Source organism: Maylandia zebra, linkage group LG22, assembly GCF_041146795.1.
Source record: "Maylandia zebra isolate NMK-2024a linkage group LG22, Mzebra_GT3a, whole genome shotgun sequence".
Classification (NCBI taxonomy): Eukaryota; Metazoa; Chordata; class Actinopteri; order Cichliformes; family Cichlidae; genus Maylandia; species Maylandia zebra.
The window spans coordinates 26,546,625-26,566,214 of NC_135187.1; the positions used below are offsets into that span (position 1 = coordinate 26,546,625).

Genomic DNA, 19,590 nt, shown 5'->3' on the forward strand with positions numbered 1-19,590 from the left:
TGAGCTCAGCAGCTGATTTAATATTTCTGCAGACAAGAAGCTGGAAAGAGAGACACATGGCAGAAAAGAAGACAGTCAGCAGGTGAAAGACATTTCCTTTTTTAATCTGAGAAAACCAAAGAAGCCAGAGGTTAAAACAGACACTGCTAGAAAATGGGGAGAGGAAACAACAGTTGGCTGAATGTTGAAATTCATGCAGTTTAGGTTGTTGAAGTCATGGCAGCTGGATTCCACTGTGGAGGCTGTGGGCTTGGCTCTGTCAGGAAACAGCACAGAAAACCTCGGTTCACTTCATACTGCTTCACTGCTCAGTGACTGATTCAAGTCTATCTGGGATGGACTCTTCACAGTAACAATTATTACATATGGCCTGCAGCCACTCCACTCCCTTTTTCCTTCTCTATCAGGTGCTCATTCTCCTCCTATCCCTATATCCTCCTCTGTCACATCAGCCCTCTGCATGCCCCAATTTACTACACCCACAAACCTCCTCTGAGGTCTTCCTCTTTTCTTCCTATAGCTTCAACTTCATCATCCTTTATCCGATATATCCACTCTCTCATTGATTTCTAGTCCATCCTGCTCATCCTAATATCTTTAACTCCAAACCATCCATCACAGCAGGTCTCACTACTATCTTCGAAACCTTCCCTTTCATTGCTGCTGCTATGCTCTGTCACAAATCGCCCCTGATGCTTGTCTCGACCCTATCTGCACTCTCTTCTTCACCTTTCTTTGGACCACTAAGCCCAGGTATTTAAACTCATCTGCCTTCACTGTCTGTATTCCTTACATGTCTCCCTCTCATTCACATGTATTCTTGCCTTGCTTTTACTCACTTTCCTTCTCTCTGCAGAGGCATACCTGGAGAGAAGAGGCTCAAGGGAGCAGGTAGAGGATTGCATTGGGAGGTCCATGTTCTCATCCCTTAGCCTGTCCATCACCACAGTAAACAAGAAGGGCTCAGGGCAGACCTGATGTAATCCCACCCCTACCTTGAACTCACCTGTCACCCTCTGTCCTCATAAATGTCCTGCACCACCATCCTTCCCTACACATACTTCCTCATGCAGTACCATAGCTACTCTCAGCAGCTGGTGATCCACAAAGACACAGCGAACACCAACCTTCTCTATAGTTCTCTCCATCAACACTCTAAAAGCAAACATCACATCTATAGAAGCTGCAAACAGTCACACTTTCGTGAAAACAAAATTAAAAAAATGTCCCTTGAATTGGTGAAAAACGAGTCAGAGGTCTCCAAATGATGTCAGTAGAAAAGTAAAGTTTTTTTCTAATCTGTACACATTATTTTTGGAGTCAAAGAAAGTTTAGTTTAGTACTAGTATAACTAGTATAAGACATACTCTAGCACTTAGATTCTAATGAGCATTTAATAACGTTAGATTGACTACATGAAAGAAATGACACATTATTGTTGAAAATGCACTTATTTTTCTCAAGATATGTCACCATCTGGTTTGTTAATGTATGGTTCCTTTAGCATGAACATTTTCAGGATCTACTCCTATGTTTTATAGGAAAAGGATACTCTGGGCTTCGGAGAACTTAAATAGGTCCCATGAAAACTAAGACTGTGTTTTCCTATAATCTGTGATTATGGAGAGGTTTGTCTCCATCAGTGAAAACAATATGGTGTGGTACCTGCAGTTGCTGAGCTCCCACAGCTCAGAGGCGAAGCATCTAACTGGTAGCTACAAGAAAACACAGATGTTCATTTTTACTTCAACAAGATGTAAAACACTTCATGTTTCCACTTTGTGCTTCTCAGAGAAGAAGTAGATTTGACTCTGTCTGAAATGTGATTGGCTGCAGATGTGATATGAAATTTACCCTGTTTGGTGACGGGGGTGGCATCATCTGATTGGTCCAGTTCACCAGCAGGTGTTGCTGTAACAAGAATAAGAATTAAGAACCTGTGGCTCCCTTCATCTGAACTTTTAGTCTTATTGTCTGCTTCCTCTAATCCCAGTTGAGATGTTCAAATGAAACTCATCTAATATCTGTGTGAATGTTTTCCTTCATTAGCATCTTAAATCTTTGTCTATTAATGACTTCAAATTCTTTAAGTTGGTCTTTGAACTCTTCAAGAGTGTTTTCGTTGTCAGCCTCTGATTTTTCACTCTGGATTTTCTGATTGTTGTTTGGGACCACATGAATTTGTGACATAAATCACACCAGTTCATCATTTTTTACCTTCAGTGGAGTCCAGACCATCATCAATTTCATCAGGTTCTTCAGTATCTGCATTTTCAGATTCATCCTTGAAATCCTCCTCCTCCTCTTCCTCCTCCTTTATCTCTTGCTCCTCCTCATTTCCTTCCTCCAGTTCCTCCCGCTGCTCCTCCTTCTCATCCATATCTTCCTCTTTCTCTTCCTTTTCATTATCTAACTCTTCCTTCTCCTCTTCTGCCTCATCCTCCTCTTTATCCCCATCTTGCTCTTTCTCTTCATTTTCCTTCTCTAGCTCCTCCTCCTCTGGCTCGTCCTCCTCCTTATCCTCCTCTAGCTCATCCTCCTCCTCTTTCTCCTCCCCTAGCTCATCCTGCTTATCCTCCCCTAGCTCATCCTGATTATCGTTCTCTTTTTCCTCCTTCTCCTCCTCCACTTCTTTGAACTCCTCCTCATTCTCCTCTTCTGTTTCTTCCTCCTCAGCCTCTTTCTCCTCTATCTCCACCATGTCTTCAATCTCACTGTTATTCATTTGGCTGTCTTCTTCAGCTGGAGTTTCCTCTTTGCTGTCCTCTTCTATGATAGGCACCACCTCCCCCCCCTCCTCCTCCTCACTGGTATCTTTTTCACTTGTTTCATCTCCCTTCTCCTTCACTTCCTGCTCTTCATCACTCAATGCCTCCCCCCCATCTTCTTTGTCACCATTAGGTGCTGGCTCAGACTCCGTGCTGGTGTCGGCGCTGTTTTCGGGCACAGACTCTGCAGTCTCTGTGGATTGCAGATAATAATTATGTCTGTGATGAACATGAGGAATAAGCTCATTGTCCTACAACTGTGCTTACACAGAAAGTAAAAAAAAACTTTGTTATGAATCATGGATTCTGCTTCAATAAGAGCTGTAACACTCCTCATCATTTAAAACACTTCCTGAGGACGTCACCCAAAGGTTGGAAGGAGGACACATGCTGGACTGGTTTTGCTTCACGCTGCACTCCCTCATTTCTTAATGATTGACAGACCTGATGATCATCCCACCAGGTAATGTGTGCCAGCTCTGAGTTGTTAATTGCTCAGATATACTCATATTAATAATCATCATATTAATAAATTAATAAATGAGCTTTTTATTGCTGACTTCCTAAAATTGATGAGACTGGCATTTGGCTTAGAAGTAAAGTGAACCTTGACATGCACATTTCTGTGGCTGACATATCAATGACATAGTCGGCACAGACCAGGACCCCTTCAGAATTTTACTTGTTAACAACTTTCCAGCAGCTACAGATGCACTACACTACTCAAGTTTGTTAAATGGGAAAAGGTGTGGTTCTTATACAGCACTTTTCTACTCTACTGGAACACTCAAAGTGCTTTAGTCAACGCATATTGTTGGGGAGTAACGGAATCCATGTACCAGCTTTACGTTTTTAAATACAAAATATGAGTAACTGTTTTCCGTTACAGTTACTGCTTAAATAGGTGATAATTAGAACACAGTTACTTTGTTGAAATAAATGGATTACACGGCAGTCATTACCTGTTTCATATGTTTGGCTATCCCCTCTCTAATTTTGGTAATTCCACGCATTGTCCTAAACCCAAACAAAACATGCAATAAGAAGCTCTAATGTACGTGTCCTGTTAATGTTGGTGGTGTCAGTTACACAGTGGACCTGGAGCCAGCACAACCGAACCAGCAGTGCACGGGCAGGAATTCATTTCTTACTTGGAAATTCCGACACCACTTCACGTTTAAAGAAGAAAGGAATGGGTGAAATCTGAGCGTTCAATGCAACCCATATGGAAAAGATATATATAAATCTTATAAAGTTTGTATCTGTCTTGTGTGAAACTTGTATGAAAAGCATACAAGAGTGAAAACAGATATAAGACCCCTTGAAGAATATAAGTTTTTACTATTTCTTTTCCATATGGGGAAACTCTGTTTGCCAACAACCAAACTGCTCTCAGCGTCAAAAGACTTCAACCTAAAGAAACATCTGGAAGTAAGTTCTTTTTTAAAAACTGATGTTAGCATACTGCAACTACCTTGTAGTATATTTGATGTACTATTGCTGTGTGATTTATTACTATTACTGAAGGCTGCATTACAACCTGCTAGCTGCAAATAATCATGTGCAGCTCTGGAAGCAGACAGAAAGAAAACATATTACTGATACAGAATTTTCTTTTTCTATATGAGATCACTGCAAAAAGTGCAGCCTTGCCTAATGTCCACCCTACTGTTACTCATCTTATATTAGGTTTAAAAATCTAGTTGATATTGCTTTCAGAACTGCACATGATTACTTCCAGTTAGCATGCTGTTAATGCTATCCATCAAGTCTAACAGTTTGCAGTCTATGAATTAACCTCAGCTAATGGCAGCTAACAATGTTAGCTGGGTGGCAAGTAGCCTTTAGTAATAGTAATAAATCACACAGCAATAGTACATTCATGTAGTTGTAAAAAGCATGACAACATATCAAGTAATCCATAATGTTGAGAATACTTTACAGATATTGAGTAACTTAATGGAATATGTCACAAACTACATTTTGGGCCATGTATTCTGTAATCTGTAGTGGAATACATTTGAAAAGTAACTTTCCCAACACTCAACACAACTTATTCACCCATTCACATCCATTCTTACAAACTCTCGTTTCTATGTCTAAGCGCTTTCACAGCCAAATTAATGAATACAGGAGTAGTTTGGAGTAGCTTTTCTTATGATGATAAACTACTTTTCTGTTAAAATATCTTACACAAGTTAAAAATAGTAGCATATACAATTACAATACAGTAGTTACTCCGGAACAGTTTGAAATTAAACAACACAAAGAGTCAAAGGAGGTTAAACAGAGACGTGTGAAGCATGTCCTGCTTTTAGGAGGAACAGTCTTTATTGCTGACTGTTATCATCCCTTTAATGCTTTGGTGTCTATCACATTGATTTTCTATTTGTTCCTCGTTCCTCCAGTGTGCTATTTTTAAAAACCAAACCACGCCCTAACCTTGTGTATCAGTCTCCTCTGAAGGATCAGAAACAAAGGTAAAAATGTTTTTCCTTGTATGTTTTTAGAAAAATTTAACTTCCTTCATCTCTCAGCTTGCTTGCTCTCAGTCTCAGTCCATCAAGTTTAAGAAAGTTTAAGAAAACTAAAGACAAGAAAATATTTACCATTTGACTGTTCTGCAGCATCTATGGAGATAAACATGTGTAAAGACGTGTACAAAGTAGATTCTTTGTGCTTTGTGACATTTTAAGCAACATTTCAAAACTAGCTCCTTCCTGCATGCTTAAGCCAAACCCACCAACAAATATGAAGAGATTTCCATGCTTTACTGGGTTGTAGTCAGCTGGACAGAGAGGTGAAAACATTACCTTCAGTTTCTTCAGGAGAATCTTTAACGTCACCTGAGCAAGATATAAATAAAACTTGAGTGATGCTTTGTGTGTGTTTCATCATTTGTGTCTCAGCATGAAACAACAGACTGTCTCCTCTCACCTTCATTGCTGTCAGCTGTAACATCAGCTTCATCGCTGATGTCTGAACCACCTTACATGAAAGAAACAGAGTGAGAACAAAATCTGGGTAATTATTTGATTAATTCAGACTTCAAAGTGGATTTTAAGTTAAAATCAGCTTTATTACACTCACTGACCTGGTGGCTCAGTGGCATCAACTGAAGGAGCTGAAACACACAGAATGTTAAATGGACTGATTCTTGTATAGAGCCTTTCTACTCTCCTGGAACCCCTTAAAACATTCACATGTTCACATAAACATGCTCATCCTTAAGTGCTTTGTATTGAACATTCACACACATTCATAATGCGAATGGAGAGCAACTTGGGATTAGTATCTTGGCCAAGGATATTTGGCATAGAGACTGGAGCAGCCAGGGATCAAGCCACTGACCTTCCCATTAGTAGATGATCTGCTCTACCTCCTGCTACAGCAGTCCCATAGACAGATAGGTGAACACACACACAGTAATTAATGAGTTAAAAAAAAAATCTCAGGTAAAAAAAACAAACCCTTTCATCCCAGCAGGAGGTCTAGCCTTTCAAGCTTGAGTCCTCTACCAGAGGCCTTGGAGCTTGAGGGTCCTGCACAGTATCGTTGCTGTACCTAGGTTTGCACTCTTCTGGACAGAGATCTCAGATGTTGTTCCTGGGATCTGCTGGATCCACTTGCCTAGCTTTGATGTCACTGTACAGAGTGCTCTGATTACCACTGAGACCACAGTTACCTTCACCCTTCACATCTTCTAGAGTTCAGCCCAACTTTTTGTGTTCCTTCTTCCTGATGTTGCTTTTATTTCATATAGCTACATCTGATTATAGCCATCTCCATCTGCTTCCTGCTTCTGCTTCCTCTGCGCTCTATTTATGCACTGCCTGCTGGCATCTTACAGTATTCGGCCCCCTTGAACTTTCCCACATTTTGTCACATTACAGCCACAAACATGGATCAATTTTATTGGAATTCACGTGAAAGACCAATACAAAGTGGTGCACACGTGAGAAGTGGAACGAAAATCATACATGATTCCAAACATTTTTTACAAATAAATAACTGCAAAGTGGGGTGTGCGTAATTATTCAGCCCCCTTTGGTCTGAATGCAGTCAGTTGCCCATAGACATTGCCTGATGAGTGCTAATGACTAAATAGAGTGCGCCTGTGTGTAATCTAATGTCAGTACAAATACAGCTGCTCTGTGACAGCCTCAGAGGTTGTCTAAGAGAATATTGGTAAATGGACTTGTTCTTATATAGCGCTTTTCTACTCTTCTGAGCACTCAAAGCACTTTACACAACTTGTGCATTCACACAAGCATATTGTTCTAAGTGCTTTCTAAGTAACATTCACACTCCAATGGATACATCGGAGAACAATTTGGGGTTAATATCTTGCCCAAGGATATATGGCATGCGGACTAGGTGAAGCCAGGAATCGAACCACCAACCTTCCAATCAGTAGATGACCTGCTCTACCAACTGAGCTACAGCCACCCAATATTGGGAGCAACAACACCATGAAGTCCAAAGAACACACCAGACAGGTCAGGGATAAAGTTATTGAGAAATTTAAAGCAGGCTTAGGCTACAGAAAGATTTCCCAAGCTTTTAACATCCCACGGAGCACTGTTCAAGCAATCATTCAGAAATGGATGCAATATGGCACAACTGTAAACCTACCAAGACAAGGCCATCCACCTAAACTCACAGGCCGAACAAGGAGAGCGCTGATCAGAAATGCAGCCAAGAGGCCCATGGTGACTCTGGACGAGCTGCAGAGATCTACAGCTCAGGTGGGGGAATCTGTCCATAGGACAACTATTAGTCGTGCACTGCACAAAGTTGGCCTTTATGGAAGAGTGGCAAGAAGAAAGCCATTGTTAACAGAAAACCATAAGAAGTCCCGTTTGCAGTTTGCCACAAGCCATGTGGGGGACACAGCAAACATGTGGAAGAAGCTGCTCTGGTCAGATGAGACCAAAATGGAACTTTTTGGCCAAAATGCAAAACGCTATGTGTGGCAGAAAACTAACACTGCACATCACTCTGAACACACCATCCCCACTGTCAGATATGGTGGTGGCAGCATCATGCTCTGGGGGTGCTTCTCTTCAGCAGGGACAGGAAAGCTGGTCAGAGTTGATGGGAAGATGGATGCAGCCAAATACAGGGCAATCTTGGAAGAAAACCTCTTGGAGTCTGCAAAAGACTTGAAACTGGGGCGGAGGTTCACCTTCCAGCAGGACAACGACCCTAAACATAAAGCCAGGGCAACAATGGAATGGTTTAAAACAAAACATATCCATGTGTTAGAACGGCCCAGTCAAAGTCCAGATCTAAATCCAATCGAGAATCTGTGGCAAGATCTGAAAACTGCTGTTCACAAACGCTGCCCATCTAATCTGACTGAGCTGGAGCTGTTTTGCAAAGAAGAATGGGCAATGATTTCAGTCTCTAGATGTGCAAAGCTGGTAGAGACAGACCCTAAAAGACTGGCAGCTGTAATTGCAGCAAAAGGTGTTTCTACAAAGTATTGACTCAGGGGGCTGAATAATTACGCACGCCCCACTTTGCAGTTATTTATTTATAAAAAATGTTTGGAATCATGTATGATTTTCATTCCACTTCTCACGTGTACACCACTTTGTGTTGATCTTTCACGTGGAATTCCAATAACATTGATTCATGTTTGTGGCTGTAATGTGACAAAATGTGGGAAAGTTCAAGGGGCCGAATACTTTTGTATGCCCCGCTGTGATGTGCAGGATTGGGCATATAAAGCCTCTGTCACAGCTCTACGCTGAGCCAGAGGATCAGTCAGCTGCGTTTGTGTCTGACCAGATGTGCAGATTCTCATTCCTCCTTCTTTGTCTGGACATAAAACAGTAGACCTGCTCCTAAAACCTTCATCTCACCTTCATCGCTGTCAGTCATGGCAACACCTTCATCGCTGACATCTGAATCAATATACAGAAAAAACATGGTAGAGTTTGGATTAAGCGATGCAATGATGAACTGAATCACAGCTGTAATCTGGATAAGATTTAATTTAAATTAAGAATGAAAAAAAAAATTACACTCCCTCCTCCACTGACCTGGTGACCCAGTGGCATCAACTGAAGGAGCTGAAGCACAGAGAGAGAGAGAGGAAGCAAAGGACAGGTAAGCACACGGACAGGTAAGCAAACAGCTAAGCAGAAAGATGAATAGAAAAGTTACCTTCAGTTTGCTCTTCACTTTCATGAACATCTGAGGAAACAGAAAAAGAATTATGTATGTGTGTGTGTGTGTGTGTGTGTGTGTGTGTGTGTGTGTGTGTGTGTGTATGTGTGTGTGTGTGTGTCTCTAGTGTGAAGTGTAAACAATGTGAAGTGTGTGTTGTATTGTTACCTGGCTCTGTTGTGACAGGTTCACTTGTCCTGCCACCTAAAAACAAAATCAACAGAATGAACAATAGTGTGTGTGTGTGTGCGTGTGTGTGTGTGCGTGTGTGTGTGTGTGTGTGTGCGTGTGTGTGTGTGCATGTGTGTGTGTGTGTGTGTGTGTGCGCGCACTACCATTCAGGTGCTCCAACAGAGGCAGAATTCTCTCTGGAACAGAAAAAAAAAAACCACTTTCATATATCGACCTCTGAGGTCTGTAGGTGGTACTCCAGCCACCACTCACCACCTCGGACACAGACTGAACACTGATTTAAATTGAATTGTTTTTGAAACGGCAGGATCAAAGGTAAAATCTTTAACTAATGCAAGCGACCTTATATTTACCATCTTCTGAGTTTCTCTCTGGAAGGAAAAGAAATGATGACATCAGACACACTGACCACATGTTTCATATCAAACATGCCACATGTAAAATCATAACTGATGACTACGGGCTTTTAATACTAATGACCCTTAATTAGGTCACTACAGTTAATTCAATCTGTAAAATAAATCTGTAAAAACACTTGAATTGTTAAATAATTATAATTTCATATGAAAATACAGACTGATAAACGTGATTGATTAATGATATGATGATAATGATGTCATGGCTTACTCTGGACTGGAGCTGCAAGTGAAACAGCAACAAGCGCAAAGAGCAGCAACACAGTTGACCTGCAAAACACACACACACACACACACACACACACACACACACACACACACACACACACACACACACACACACACACAATTTTCGTTGCAAAGTGTGATTTGACTGCAGCCTGTTTGCATAATTTGACTATCTTGGTAAAAACATGAAGAACAAAAGCTTTTCGATGAATCGGTTGCTGTGGTTTTGACATGTTTTCGATGTTTTTGCTAATAGTCTAAATGGAAATTTAAAGCTAAACGTAAATCTGAACCCAGAATAGGGACAGATTTATCAGGAAATCTAATCAAAAGCCATAATTTTAGGACTTCTCTCTCAACACAACTGCAGGAAAGAAACTAAAGAACATGAAGTGATGAATGCCAGGTGATCAATCTCAGGTTAAATGACTGGGCTCCTTTGTGTCTCCTCCTCAGAAACACACAAAGCATCTATTCTTTACCAACATATAGCGAGCCAGCGCGGAGAACCTTTAAGGATCAGTGTGTTACTGTTGGTGAGAGGAAACAGGATTTATTCAGCCAGCAAACAACCGAACACGGCCTGAACTCAGACAGCAGCACCACACAGAGCCAGACTTCACGCTGTAGTTGACTTTGAAATTATTTCACCTCTCTTTGTTAGGAGTGCCTCTTGAGCTTTGTGAAACCATTTAAAGCGGTTCAAAGTTTGAAGACAGTCTTGACCCAGCAGGCTCATGTGTAGCTAAAGAATGAACTCACCGCTGCAGCATGTCGGTAATCCGCAGGTTGATGGAAGCTCTGATCAGGTGAAACTTAAGTGTATTTAAACTCGACTGAAAGAGAGCAGCAGCTTTTTATACTCCTCCTCTTCCTCCTCCTCCTCCTCTGCTCCCTCCTCCGATCACCTGGGCATCTGCACAGACTCACTTTGAGCTTCTTTAAAAGTGCCCTGTTTACATTCAGAGCACAGAATTAAATCCAAATTATTCTAGACCCTGTGGTGAATCAGCACGAAAAGCAAAGAGATGCAGGGTTAGAACAGAACAGCATTCACTTATTGTTCATAATGAAACCAAAGTGGTGGTCTCAGAGCTTCTGCTTCCTGTGTGTTTTCCTTTAAATGACCCTTGGACTCTCGCACCAGCATGACTTTGTTCATCATTAAACTGAACTCCAGTTAATGAAGCCTTTAACTCGTTTCTCCTTGCAGAATGTTTTTTCATGTTTTCTCAACTTCAACTCCTCGTGCTTTCGTCTGATCAGCATTAAATTACTCTGAGCTGATTGTTATCGCAGCACCAACGTTTGAAACGTAACGCTGAGACAAAGCATTGTAACCACGTCTAACTGTTCCACCAGGAAATGTACAGAGATGTGTGTGTGAGCATGTGTGTGTCTGGAATGAATATGTCCTCAGACATGAACCGGTTGGACCACAAAAACAAAGAGCGTCTTCTTTTCCTCTTCACGTCTGTATTGTTGATCTTTTGTTTTTAGATCTTTTTATGAATCTGTATATTCATTTCTGCCCTCAGGAATTCGCATGATAAGGTGGGGCCAGGTTTCACAATGAGCACACCCAAAACCCTGATTGGGACCCACACCCAGTTTCACACCTTGGCTCAGGGGATTAGAGGATCATCAGGGGATCCTTTTGTCCCTCTGTGGAGGGATACTCCCACTAGGTTTAAATCTGGGACTCCCCACCATTTGACCTTAGAACTGAAGAAGCTTCTCGGATGAGAGGTGAAACGTCTTCAAGCAACTTAAATAAGTCCAGACGCTTTTCTTTGCAAGCTCCTTTGACTATGAATCTGTATAGAAACTATTTTTTTGGCTGGACTGGTACTTGTATAGTAAGTGTCTAAGCAAGGTATCTTACATTCACGCACACTCAGAGTTCAGTAGTTGCCCTAGCTGGAGATCAAACTACCAACCTTTCAATTGTTAGATGACCTGCTCTCCCTCTATCCAAAAGTTGTTTTATAATTTTAAATGGTTACAATGAGTTCTGAGTTCCAGTGTTCAAAAGAAGTGAAAGAATGAACTTGTTTGACTTTGAGACACTCCTTGTAAGCTTTAACATGACCACTGTTGCAGCATGAAAGAGTGCTAGCTCTGTTAAAACAAAGAGCAGGCGCTCACAGTGTGGGTGAACAAATATAGTTATCCTGCAGTGCTGATTATGCAAACATGATGTCAGAGTAGCTGACTACAGATTTGGCAATAACTGTGTGGTAGGCGTGGTCTCTGTGAAAACATTTTATTTACTGTGAATTATCCTCATGAGTCATGAATTCATCCATGCAGCCAGCTAGTCACACTTCTGGAACCTAGTTGCACCAGATTCCAGACGAGCTTACAGTCAGCACACCAGGACTGAAAAAAAGGTGAGCTTTTTAATTCAGAAACTTTCTAGTGAAGACTGGGTCTAATTAAGCAGAAACATTCCAACTTTGATGGAGCAGCTCCTATTTCTAGAAATCTGGCCAAATATATAATTACACAGGGTACAGGCTTCATTCTTAATACTGACAATGGTTTGCCCAATCAAATCTCTTACCACAACTGGCTCCTTACCTAACTTCCCGTTGTACTTGTGTACTTTGTACAACAGACTGTAGTGTTGAAGTGGTTGAAAAGCTGAAAAGCTGAGAGAAAGAAAGAAACTAGAAACAGATGCAGAAACATGTAACTTTAGCAGCTGCATAGTCAACAGTAGCACCAACAACAACTAATATAAAGCCCTTGCCATCACAAGAGGCAGCTGTTGCTAACATTAGCTATGAAGAAGTGCTGGATGAGGAACAGCAGTCCCAATAAAAGAGTGAGGAAAAGACAGAGGAAGGTAAAATTAATATGGTAAGAAAATAGATGAAGGGACATAATTAGGAAGAAAGAAATTCATGTAAAATAAATGGCCAATAGCACTCTAGCCAGGCTGACAAAAAGTCAGAACACTATTGAGAGAACCATTCTTTTAACATTAACTAGAAATGGCTTCACAAATAAAATTTTAAGCATTAGAGAAAACTCATAACAATCTCACAGACACAACATAATGTACAGCTGCTTTCAATGCCATTGATATTTGTTTAGATTTTTTTTCTCCAGTTGATCTTTTTGTCACACACTGTTTCAGGTTTAATTAATATTCTTTGATTTATTGTTGTTCATGGTTCTGCTTGTGCTTTAATAGTTTCTAATCCCTAGGTTACTGTTCTTCCTCTGTATTCTACGTTTCACATCTAGTCTCCTTTGTCTTAATGTTCATTTGTCTCCTCATTTCTAGTTTCCCAGGTTCTAGTTTCCTACACTCTTAGATCTTAGTTTCTAGTTTCCTGTGTTAGGTTTTTGTTTCCTCTCTTAGTTTACCCCTCTTGTGTTCTGAGTCCAGCAATTGGGTCCTCGTCCTGCCTGCCACAGCACTAACCCTGACACTTCTGATCTAACTTCAGTAATTCCTTCCTCCAAACCATCAACATGTCTGTTAGACCCCTACCTTTATCAGTCCTACCATTAATTAATGCTTCAATCTTAAATATGATCAACCTACCTCTATTAATCGGCTAAGTACCGCAGGCCTTCAAGCTAGCAGTAGTTAGAATAGCTAAAGTTATTGTAACAAGGACCCGGGCGCAGCCCTCATTGTAGCAGGAGACTTTAACAAAGCGAACCTCAGACAAGTCATGCCAAACTTTTACCAGCATGTTTACCACACCCGGCTGTTGGGAAGTCTGACCACAACGCCATCTTCCTCATTCCCCAGTATAAACAAAGCATACGGAGGGAAGACGTGACCACGAAGGAAGTAAAACGGTGGACTGCCCAATCAGAAGCTACGCTACAGGACCCACTCAACGACGTAGACTGGGACATGTTCAGAGCATGCGCAGTCGACATCAACGAGTTTACGGAAGTAGCAGTATGCTTCGTCAATATGCTAGCGGAGGAGATTATCCCCACTGCGAGAGTCACCACATTCCCAAACCAGAAACCGTGGATGGACAGATCGATCCGCACTGCAGTAAACGCCAGGACCGCCTCCTACAACGCGGGTCTCGCCACTGGCGATATGAGCGCCTACAAAGCGGCCTCATACGGCGTGCGTATCACTTTGTATCACTTTGTGCCACAAATCACCAGTCATTATACTTTAGGGCTATAACAGCAGCATATAAAGGTATGGTAGAGGGTGTGAATAGTGTTGAGGTGCTGCAGAGAGCAGCCTGAGGAATGTGGCCATGCAGCTAACTCCGGTCTGACTGCTCAATCCCAGCCACAGGAAATTCCTTACAAGTCAGTAAAGGTGATATCAAACTGTTTCCGTGCAGAAGATTTAACAACAGTTAAGCTAAGACCTTACTGATGGTTCCTGTGGCTTACAGCTAGAGGAGACGGGGATCGATCCCCCAACCTTCCCACCGGTGGCGCTGCTGTGCTAACCAGCTAGCAGGTGTGTTCACTTACATCTTCAACGAGTCCCTGGCGAAGTCTGTGGTCCCCACATGCTTCAAAAGATCCACCATCATCCCTGTGCCCAAGAACAGCAAACCCTCATCCCTGAACGATTACCGGCCAGTTGCACTGACCTCGGTAGTAATGAAGGTGTTTGAGAGGCTGCTGAAGAACATCATCTCCTCCTCCATCCCAGACACCACAGATCCGCTGCAGTTCGCCTACAGATCCAACAGATCCACAGAGGATGCCATCGCCCACGTCCTACACACCACTCTCAGCCACGTGGACAAGAAACAGGGTAACTATGTGCGAATGCTGTTTGTTGATTACAGTTCAGCGTTTAACACAATAGTGCCCTGCAGACTGTTCACAACGCTGAGGGATCTGGGACTTAACAGCCGTCTGTGTGCATGGGTGTTGGACTTCCTCACTGGCAGAACTCAGGTGGTGAGGGTGGGCAGGTGCTTCTCCAACAGCATCACCATCAACACAGGAGCACCTCAGGGATGTGTCCTCTCGCCACTGCTCTACTCCCTCTACACTTCAGACTGTGTGGCCACCCATGGCTCCAATACCATTGTGAAGTTTGCTGACGACACAGTGATGTTGGGTGCCATCTCCAACAACGATGAGGCGGCCTACATGGATGAAGTGAAGAATCTGGCATCGTGGTGCCAGGACAACCACCTCCAGCTGAACGTCAGCAAGACCAAGGAGCTGGTGGTGGACTTCAGAAGGGGTCAGCACAGAGACTACAAGCCCATTATCATCAATGGAGCTCCAGTGGAGAGGGTGCAGTCCTTCAAGTATCTTGGTGTCCACATCTCCTCAGACCTGACATGGGCTGCCCACATTCAGGTCCAGACCAAAAAGGCTAGGCAGCGCCTGTATCACCTACGACAACTGAGGAAGTTCAGGGTCTCTCCAAAGATCCTCAGGATTTTCTATACAGGCGCTGTGGAGAGCATCCTCACACAGAACATGACATCGTGGTTCGGGAACAGCTGTGTGAAGGACCAAAAAGCTCTCCAGAGAGTGATCCGTACAGCAGAACGCTGCTGCAGGATTGCTCTCCCCCCGCTTCAGGACACCTACACCAGGAGATGCCGGACTAGAGCAGCGCAGATACTGAAGGACCCGTCCCATCCTGGCAACAAACTGTTCCAACTTCTGCAATCTGGTAGAAGGTTCCGCATCTTCCGGGCAAGGACAGAGAGACTCAAGAGGAGCTTCTATCCCCAAGCCATCCGTGCCCTAAACACACACACCCGCCCTCTCACATCATCTATAATTGACTGAGACACGACTCTCTTCCAGACACTAAACCAAGGCACAATGTACATTTCAATTCCTTTAATTTTAAATATGTTTATATTGTCTATCCTGTAAAATAGTCAGATGTCTATTCATATTAATGTACAGAATTCACCTGCTTGCTGCTACTACTGCACATTCACCCAGTGTATATACTATATGTGTGTTCTTCCTCTACACCCCCCCCCAATTTTTGCACATGTCAAGGAGCGTGTCAGGCTACATTTCACTGTGTGTTATACTTGTATAACTATGCATGTGACAAATAATAAAGAACCTTGAACCTTGAACCCTTGTAGCACTTTGGCCACCCTTTCCAGCGCAACACCTTGACACACAGCAGATGAATGTGTTTTCTCTTTCACACTTTTTATTCTTATTTTTGTGACTCTACATTTAATCGGCGTGTTCACTCAGCTCAACCCTTGCCCATCCGTCACTTTCTCTGCCTTGGACAGATCCGCCTTCTCCAGGCCCCCAGCAGCTGCTAAAATAAGGAGAGAAAAAACATTCTGTTAGTAAAGACCCTGCAATAATACAGAGAAAACCCCAACGATCATTTGACCCTCTACCAGCAAGCACTTTGGCAACAGTGAGGAGCGAAAAACTCCCTTTTAACAGAGAGGAACCTGACAGTGTTAGTCATGTACAGTAAAATACAGGGGTGAAAGTCTGATTTGAGCATAGTCAGATTTATTTATTGAAGTTAAAAAGAGAAGTTTTTTTTATATTTGTGTTGTTTCTTTGAACTTCAACCTTTGTTTAGTGGCCACGATGAGCTTTGAAAATTAAAACAGAAAACCAAAAATCTGGCTTTTCAGATTCAGTCGAGTTCAACTGAGGACAAAAAACAGCAAAACACAAAGAAAGCCATAAATCTGCTACTGCAGACTGTGTATCTGTGTATGTGTGTGGGCGTGTCTGTGTGTATGTGTGTGTGTGTGTGTGTGTGTGCAAGGGCATGCTAACAGCCTCTAATGAGCTCTGTGTTCACTTCACTTTGATAATCAACTGAACAGCACCAGAAACTGTTTTAAACCAAACAATGAAGTTCAAATAAACTTTATTAACACAACATCTTTGTTCCAAAATGAAACAAGAATGTAATTAACCAGATTAATTGTAAATAAATCCATGTATGTTTTATTGGTATCAGGTCATAGTGTCACTGACATCCTGATTGACACATTAAATATTACATTAAATGATAAATGTGCACGTGAACTGTTTACTCACATTACAGGCAGAGCTGCACATCCTCAATCTTTTCAGGATCTGGAGGTTTGACTGGAAAGTTCCATCAGGCACCTGAGTTCCTTGGTCTCCACCCCTGGGTGGAGCCATCATCCCTCCTGCAGTCCTGCACACCTTAGGCTGATTCTGGGTAATCAGGTTGAAGATTTAAGCTCCACTGAGCCTCTTCTTCAACACCAGTTTGTCAATGACCTCGCATTGTTTTCCAGGACCTTCTTTGCCACTGCCTTCAACCCCCAGAGCTCCTCGGATTAACCTCGCATTCTGGGGCAATACAAAGGACCTCACCTGCCTGCCCTCCGGCCACCACTCACCACCTTGGACACAGCAGAACTCAGGTCAGCCAGCCTTTGCCACTACTCACCTGGATCCTCACCACCTCTCCCTCAAAGCCAAGGTTACCCCAACTATCCATAAGCATTATCAGTCATAACCACCTCTGCTAAATACCCTATGCTTGCCGCCTTCTTAACCCCGTTCTTTTTTTCTTCCCAGACGCACTCCGTCCCCGTCGCTACCTGCCAATTCCCCGTTCACCCCACTGACCCACGGCCACACCATTAGCAACACTTTGCCACAAATTCACCTGTTGATCTAATAAACAAACACTGTAAAACGTGCGAGCCGTCTCTGTTGTGGTTATCTGCATTTGAGTCCAATTTAGCTATCGGCCTGTGGCCATTGTGACAAATCTCACCTAAAAACTAAATGTTTTGGTAGTGACCTCTGAACTTTTCCAAGTCAAAGACTGATCATGTTTCAGAAATATGTTAAACAATGCCAGCTTTACAAAATGGAAGGTATTACTTTGAAGATGAAGTTTCATACTGTCTCTGTCATGAAGTCTTCCTGCTGGGAAGCACCAAATAAAGTACACTAAATGAACACCAAATAAGACCTGTTTATGGTAATATGTTAATGCAAGGTGTCCAAATCCAATATAAGTAAAGTAAGCACTTGCAGACAGGTAGAACTGAGTTGTTTCTGTGCCAATAAAGGTCAGTTTGTTTCATGTATTTAGATTTCAGCAGGAGCCTGTAGGCATTATCTCTGGCTCTCTTCCACAGCATGTCGTTTGTCATATCTTCCTTCTCTCACCCCAACCGGTCACTCCCTAAGCCTGGTTTTGCCAAAGGTTCTTTCCTGTTAAAAGGGAGGTTTCCTTTCCCACTGTCGCCAAAGTGCTTACTGATAGGGGGTCATATGATTGTTGGGTTTTTCTCTTCATGTAGTATTTTAGGGTCTACCTTAAAATATAGGCTGTGGTGGACCACTAGAGAGCTCCACTCACACCCAGTGTTGAGGAAGTGTGTTGCTGTGTTTTGTGGCGCAATGTGTTCAGTTGATGTGAGGAGAGTAATAAAGCAGGAGTGAGAACTAAGAGCTCCGTGTTGTCTGTGCTTACCTCCACATTGGTGACTCCAGACTCGAACATGCTACAGGTCAAGGATGGCGCCGGCTCCGCTCTGGATGCATCAGCAGCCGTTGGTCCACCACCTCCTGCTGCAGCTGCAGCTGCTTTTGCTGTGGCGCTGAAGCTGCCGGACTTTTGGCTCCACGATCCCCCGTCGTGGTTCGTGCATGTGGAGGCACAGTTTGCCCTTCACGGCATCTCGGCTGACGACATGAAGTATCACCATGTGGTGGCCTTGCTGGACCCGCTAGCCACCCATCGCGCGATGACCCTCCTCTGGGACCCACCCGCTCAAGGGAAATACGCTGTCCTTAAGGGGCTGCTTCTTCGGCATATGCCCTCTCCGACACAGAGCGTGCCGAAAAGCTTCTCTCCTTCTCAGGCCTGGGTGGTGGCACGGCTCTGGAGCTCATGGAGAACATGTTGTCCTTACTCGGACCGGATGATGGAGGATACCTCTTCGCCCACCTCTTCCTCCGACAGCTGCCGTGAGAGTTGTCCTCACACCAGACCGGCCACCTCTCTCCTATAAGCCGCTTCGTCCCCTCCAGTGATGCGACCGATCACTGCAGTGTCGTCCGCGAACTTCAAAATTATGTTGTCTTTGTTGGAGGCGACACAGTCATGGGTGTACAGGGTGTAGAGGATGGGGCTGAGGATGCAACCTTGTGGGATGCCAGTGTTTGTAATAATGCTGGCTGAAGTCCTGTTGCCGATCCTGACAGACTGAGGCCTCTCAGTCAAAACGTCCTGTAGCCAGTCACATAGGGCGGGGTGCAGGCCGAGTGTTGCCAGCTTGTGAGTGAGTTTGTGTGGGATAACAGTATTGAAAGCGGCGCTGTAATCAACAAAAAGTACCCTGATTCTTTGTTTTACAGGTGGGAGAATGAATAGTGAAGGGCAGCAGCGATAGTGTCTGACGTGGACCTATTGGACCGGTAGGCATATGGCAGGAGGTCCAGAGTGTCTGTGATGCTGCTCTGGATGTAGGCCAGCACCACTCTCTCAAAACACTTCACAATGATTGGAGTGAGTGCAACTGGTCTATAGTCGTTCAGGCAGGTGGCTGGGCTTGTCTTGGGGAGAGGGATGATGGTTGTAGTCTTGAAGCATGTGGGGACAGTGTTCTGGCTGAGGAAGAGGTTGAAGATGGAGGTAAGAACCTCCGCCATCTCATTGGCACATGATTTAAGAGCCCATCCCGGGATGTTGTCTGGTCCTGCTGCCTTGCGGGGGTTGATCCTCCTCAGGGCTTTGTGCACCTGGTCTATTGTGACCGCTGGCGGGGGTGGGTAGTCTGGGGGTTCTGGCAGGTCTGGAAGACATGGGGGGTCGGGGAGGTCTGGGGGGTCTGAAGGGTCTG

The 19,590-nt window shown here is 43.5% G+C and overlaps 1 protein-coding gene and 1 long non-coding RNA gene across 4 annotated transcripts; one reads left to right on the forward strand and one right to left on the reverse strand.

The window, feature by feature from the left end:
* stm (starmaker) lies at positions 1-10,688 on the reverse strand. Of its 3 annotated transcripts, XM_014409489.3 has the most exons (16): positions 10,544-10,687; positions 9,765-9,823; positions 9,491-9,508; positions 9,281-9,313; positions 9,114-9,149; positions 8,943-8,972; positions 8,819-8,848; positions 8,639-8,680; positions 5,863-5,892; positions 5,706-5,756; positions 5,582-5,614; positions 5,378-5,398; positions 2,218-2,961; positions 1,855-1,911; positions 1,666-1,715; positions 1-256 (listed from the first exon to the last, which is right to left on the reverse strand). In XM_014409489.3, the coding sequence occupies exons 1-15, from the start codon at positions 10,552-10,554 to the stop codon at positions 1,705-1,707; spliced, it is 1,206 nt and encodes a 401-aa protein (XP_014264975.2). In that variant the 5' UTR covers positions 10,555-10,687; the 3' UTR covers positions 1-256; positions 1,666-1,704. The 3 variants fall into 3 exon arrangements, with proteins under 3 accessions (XP_014264975.2, XP_014264977.2, XP_014264976.2); XM_014409491.3 differs by lacking the exon at positions 9,114-9,149 and having other exon boundaries at positions 10,544-10,688; XM_014409490.3 differs by lacking the exon at positions 5,378-5,398 and having other exon boundaries at positions 10,544-10,688.
* Positions 10,689-16,806: 6,118 nt separating this feature from the next.
* Positions 16,807-17,433, forward strand: LOC143414500 (uncharacterized). The gene is made up of 3 exons (XR_013095112.1): positions 16,807-16,943; positions 17,023-17,210; positions 17,309-17,433. It is a non-coding gene; the product is annotated as an uncharacterized LOC143414500 (long non-coding RNA).
* Positions 17,434-19,590: the final 2,157 nt, after the last annotated feature.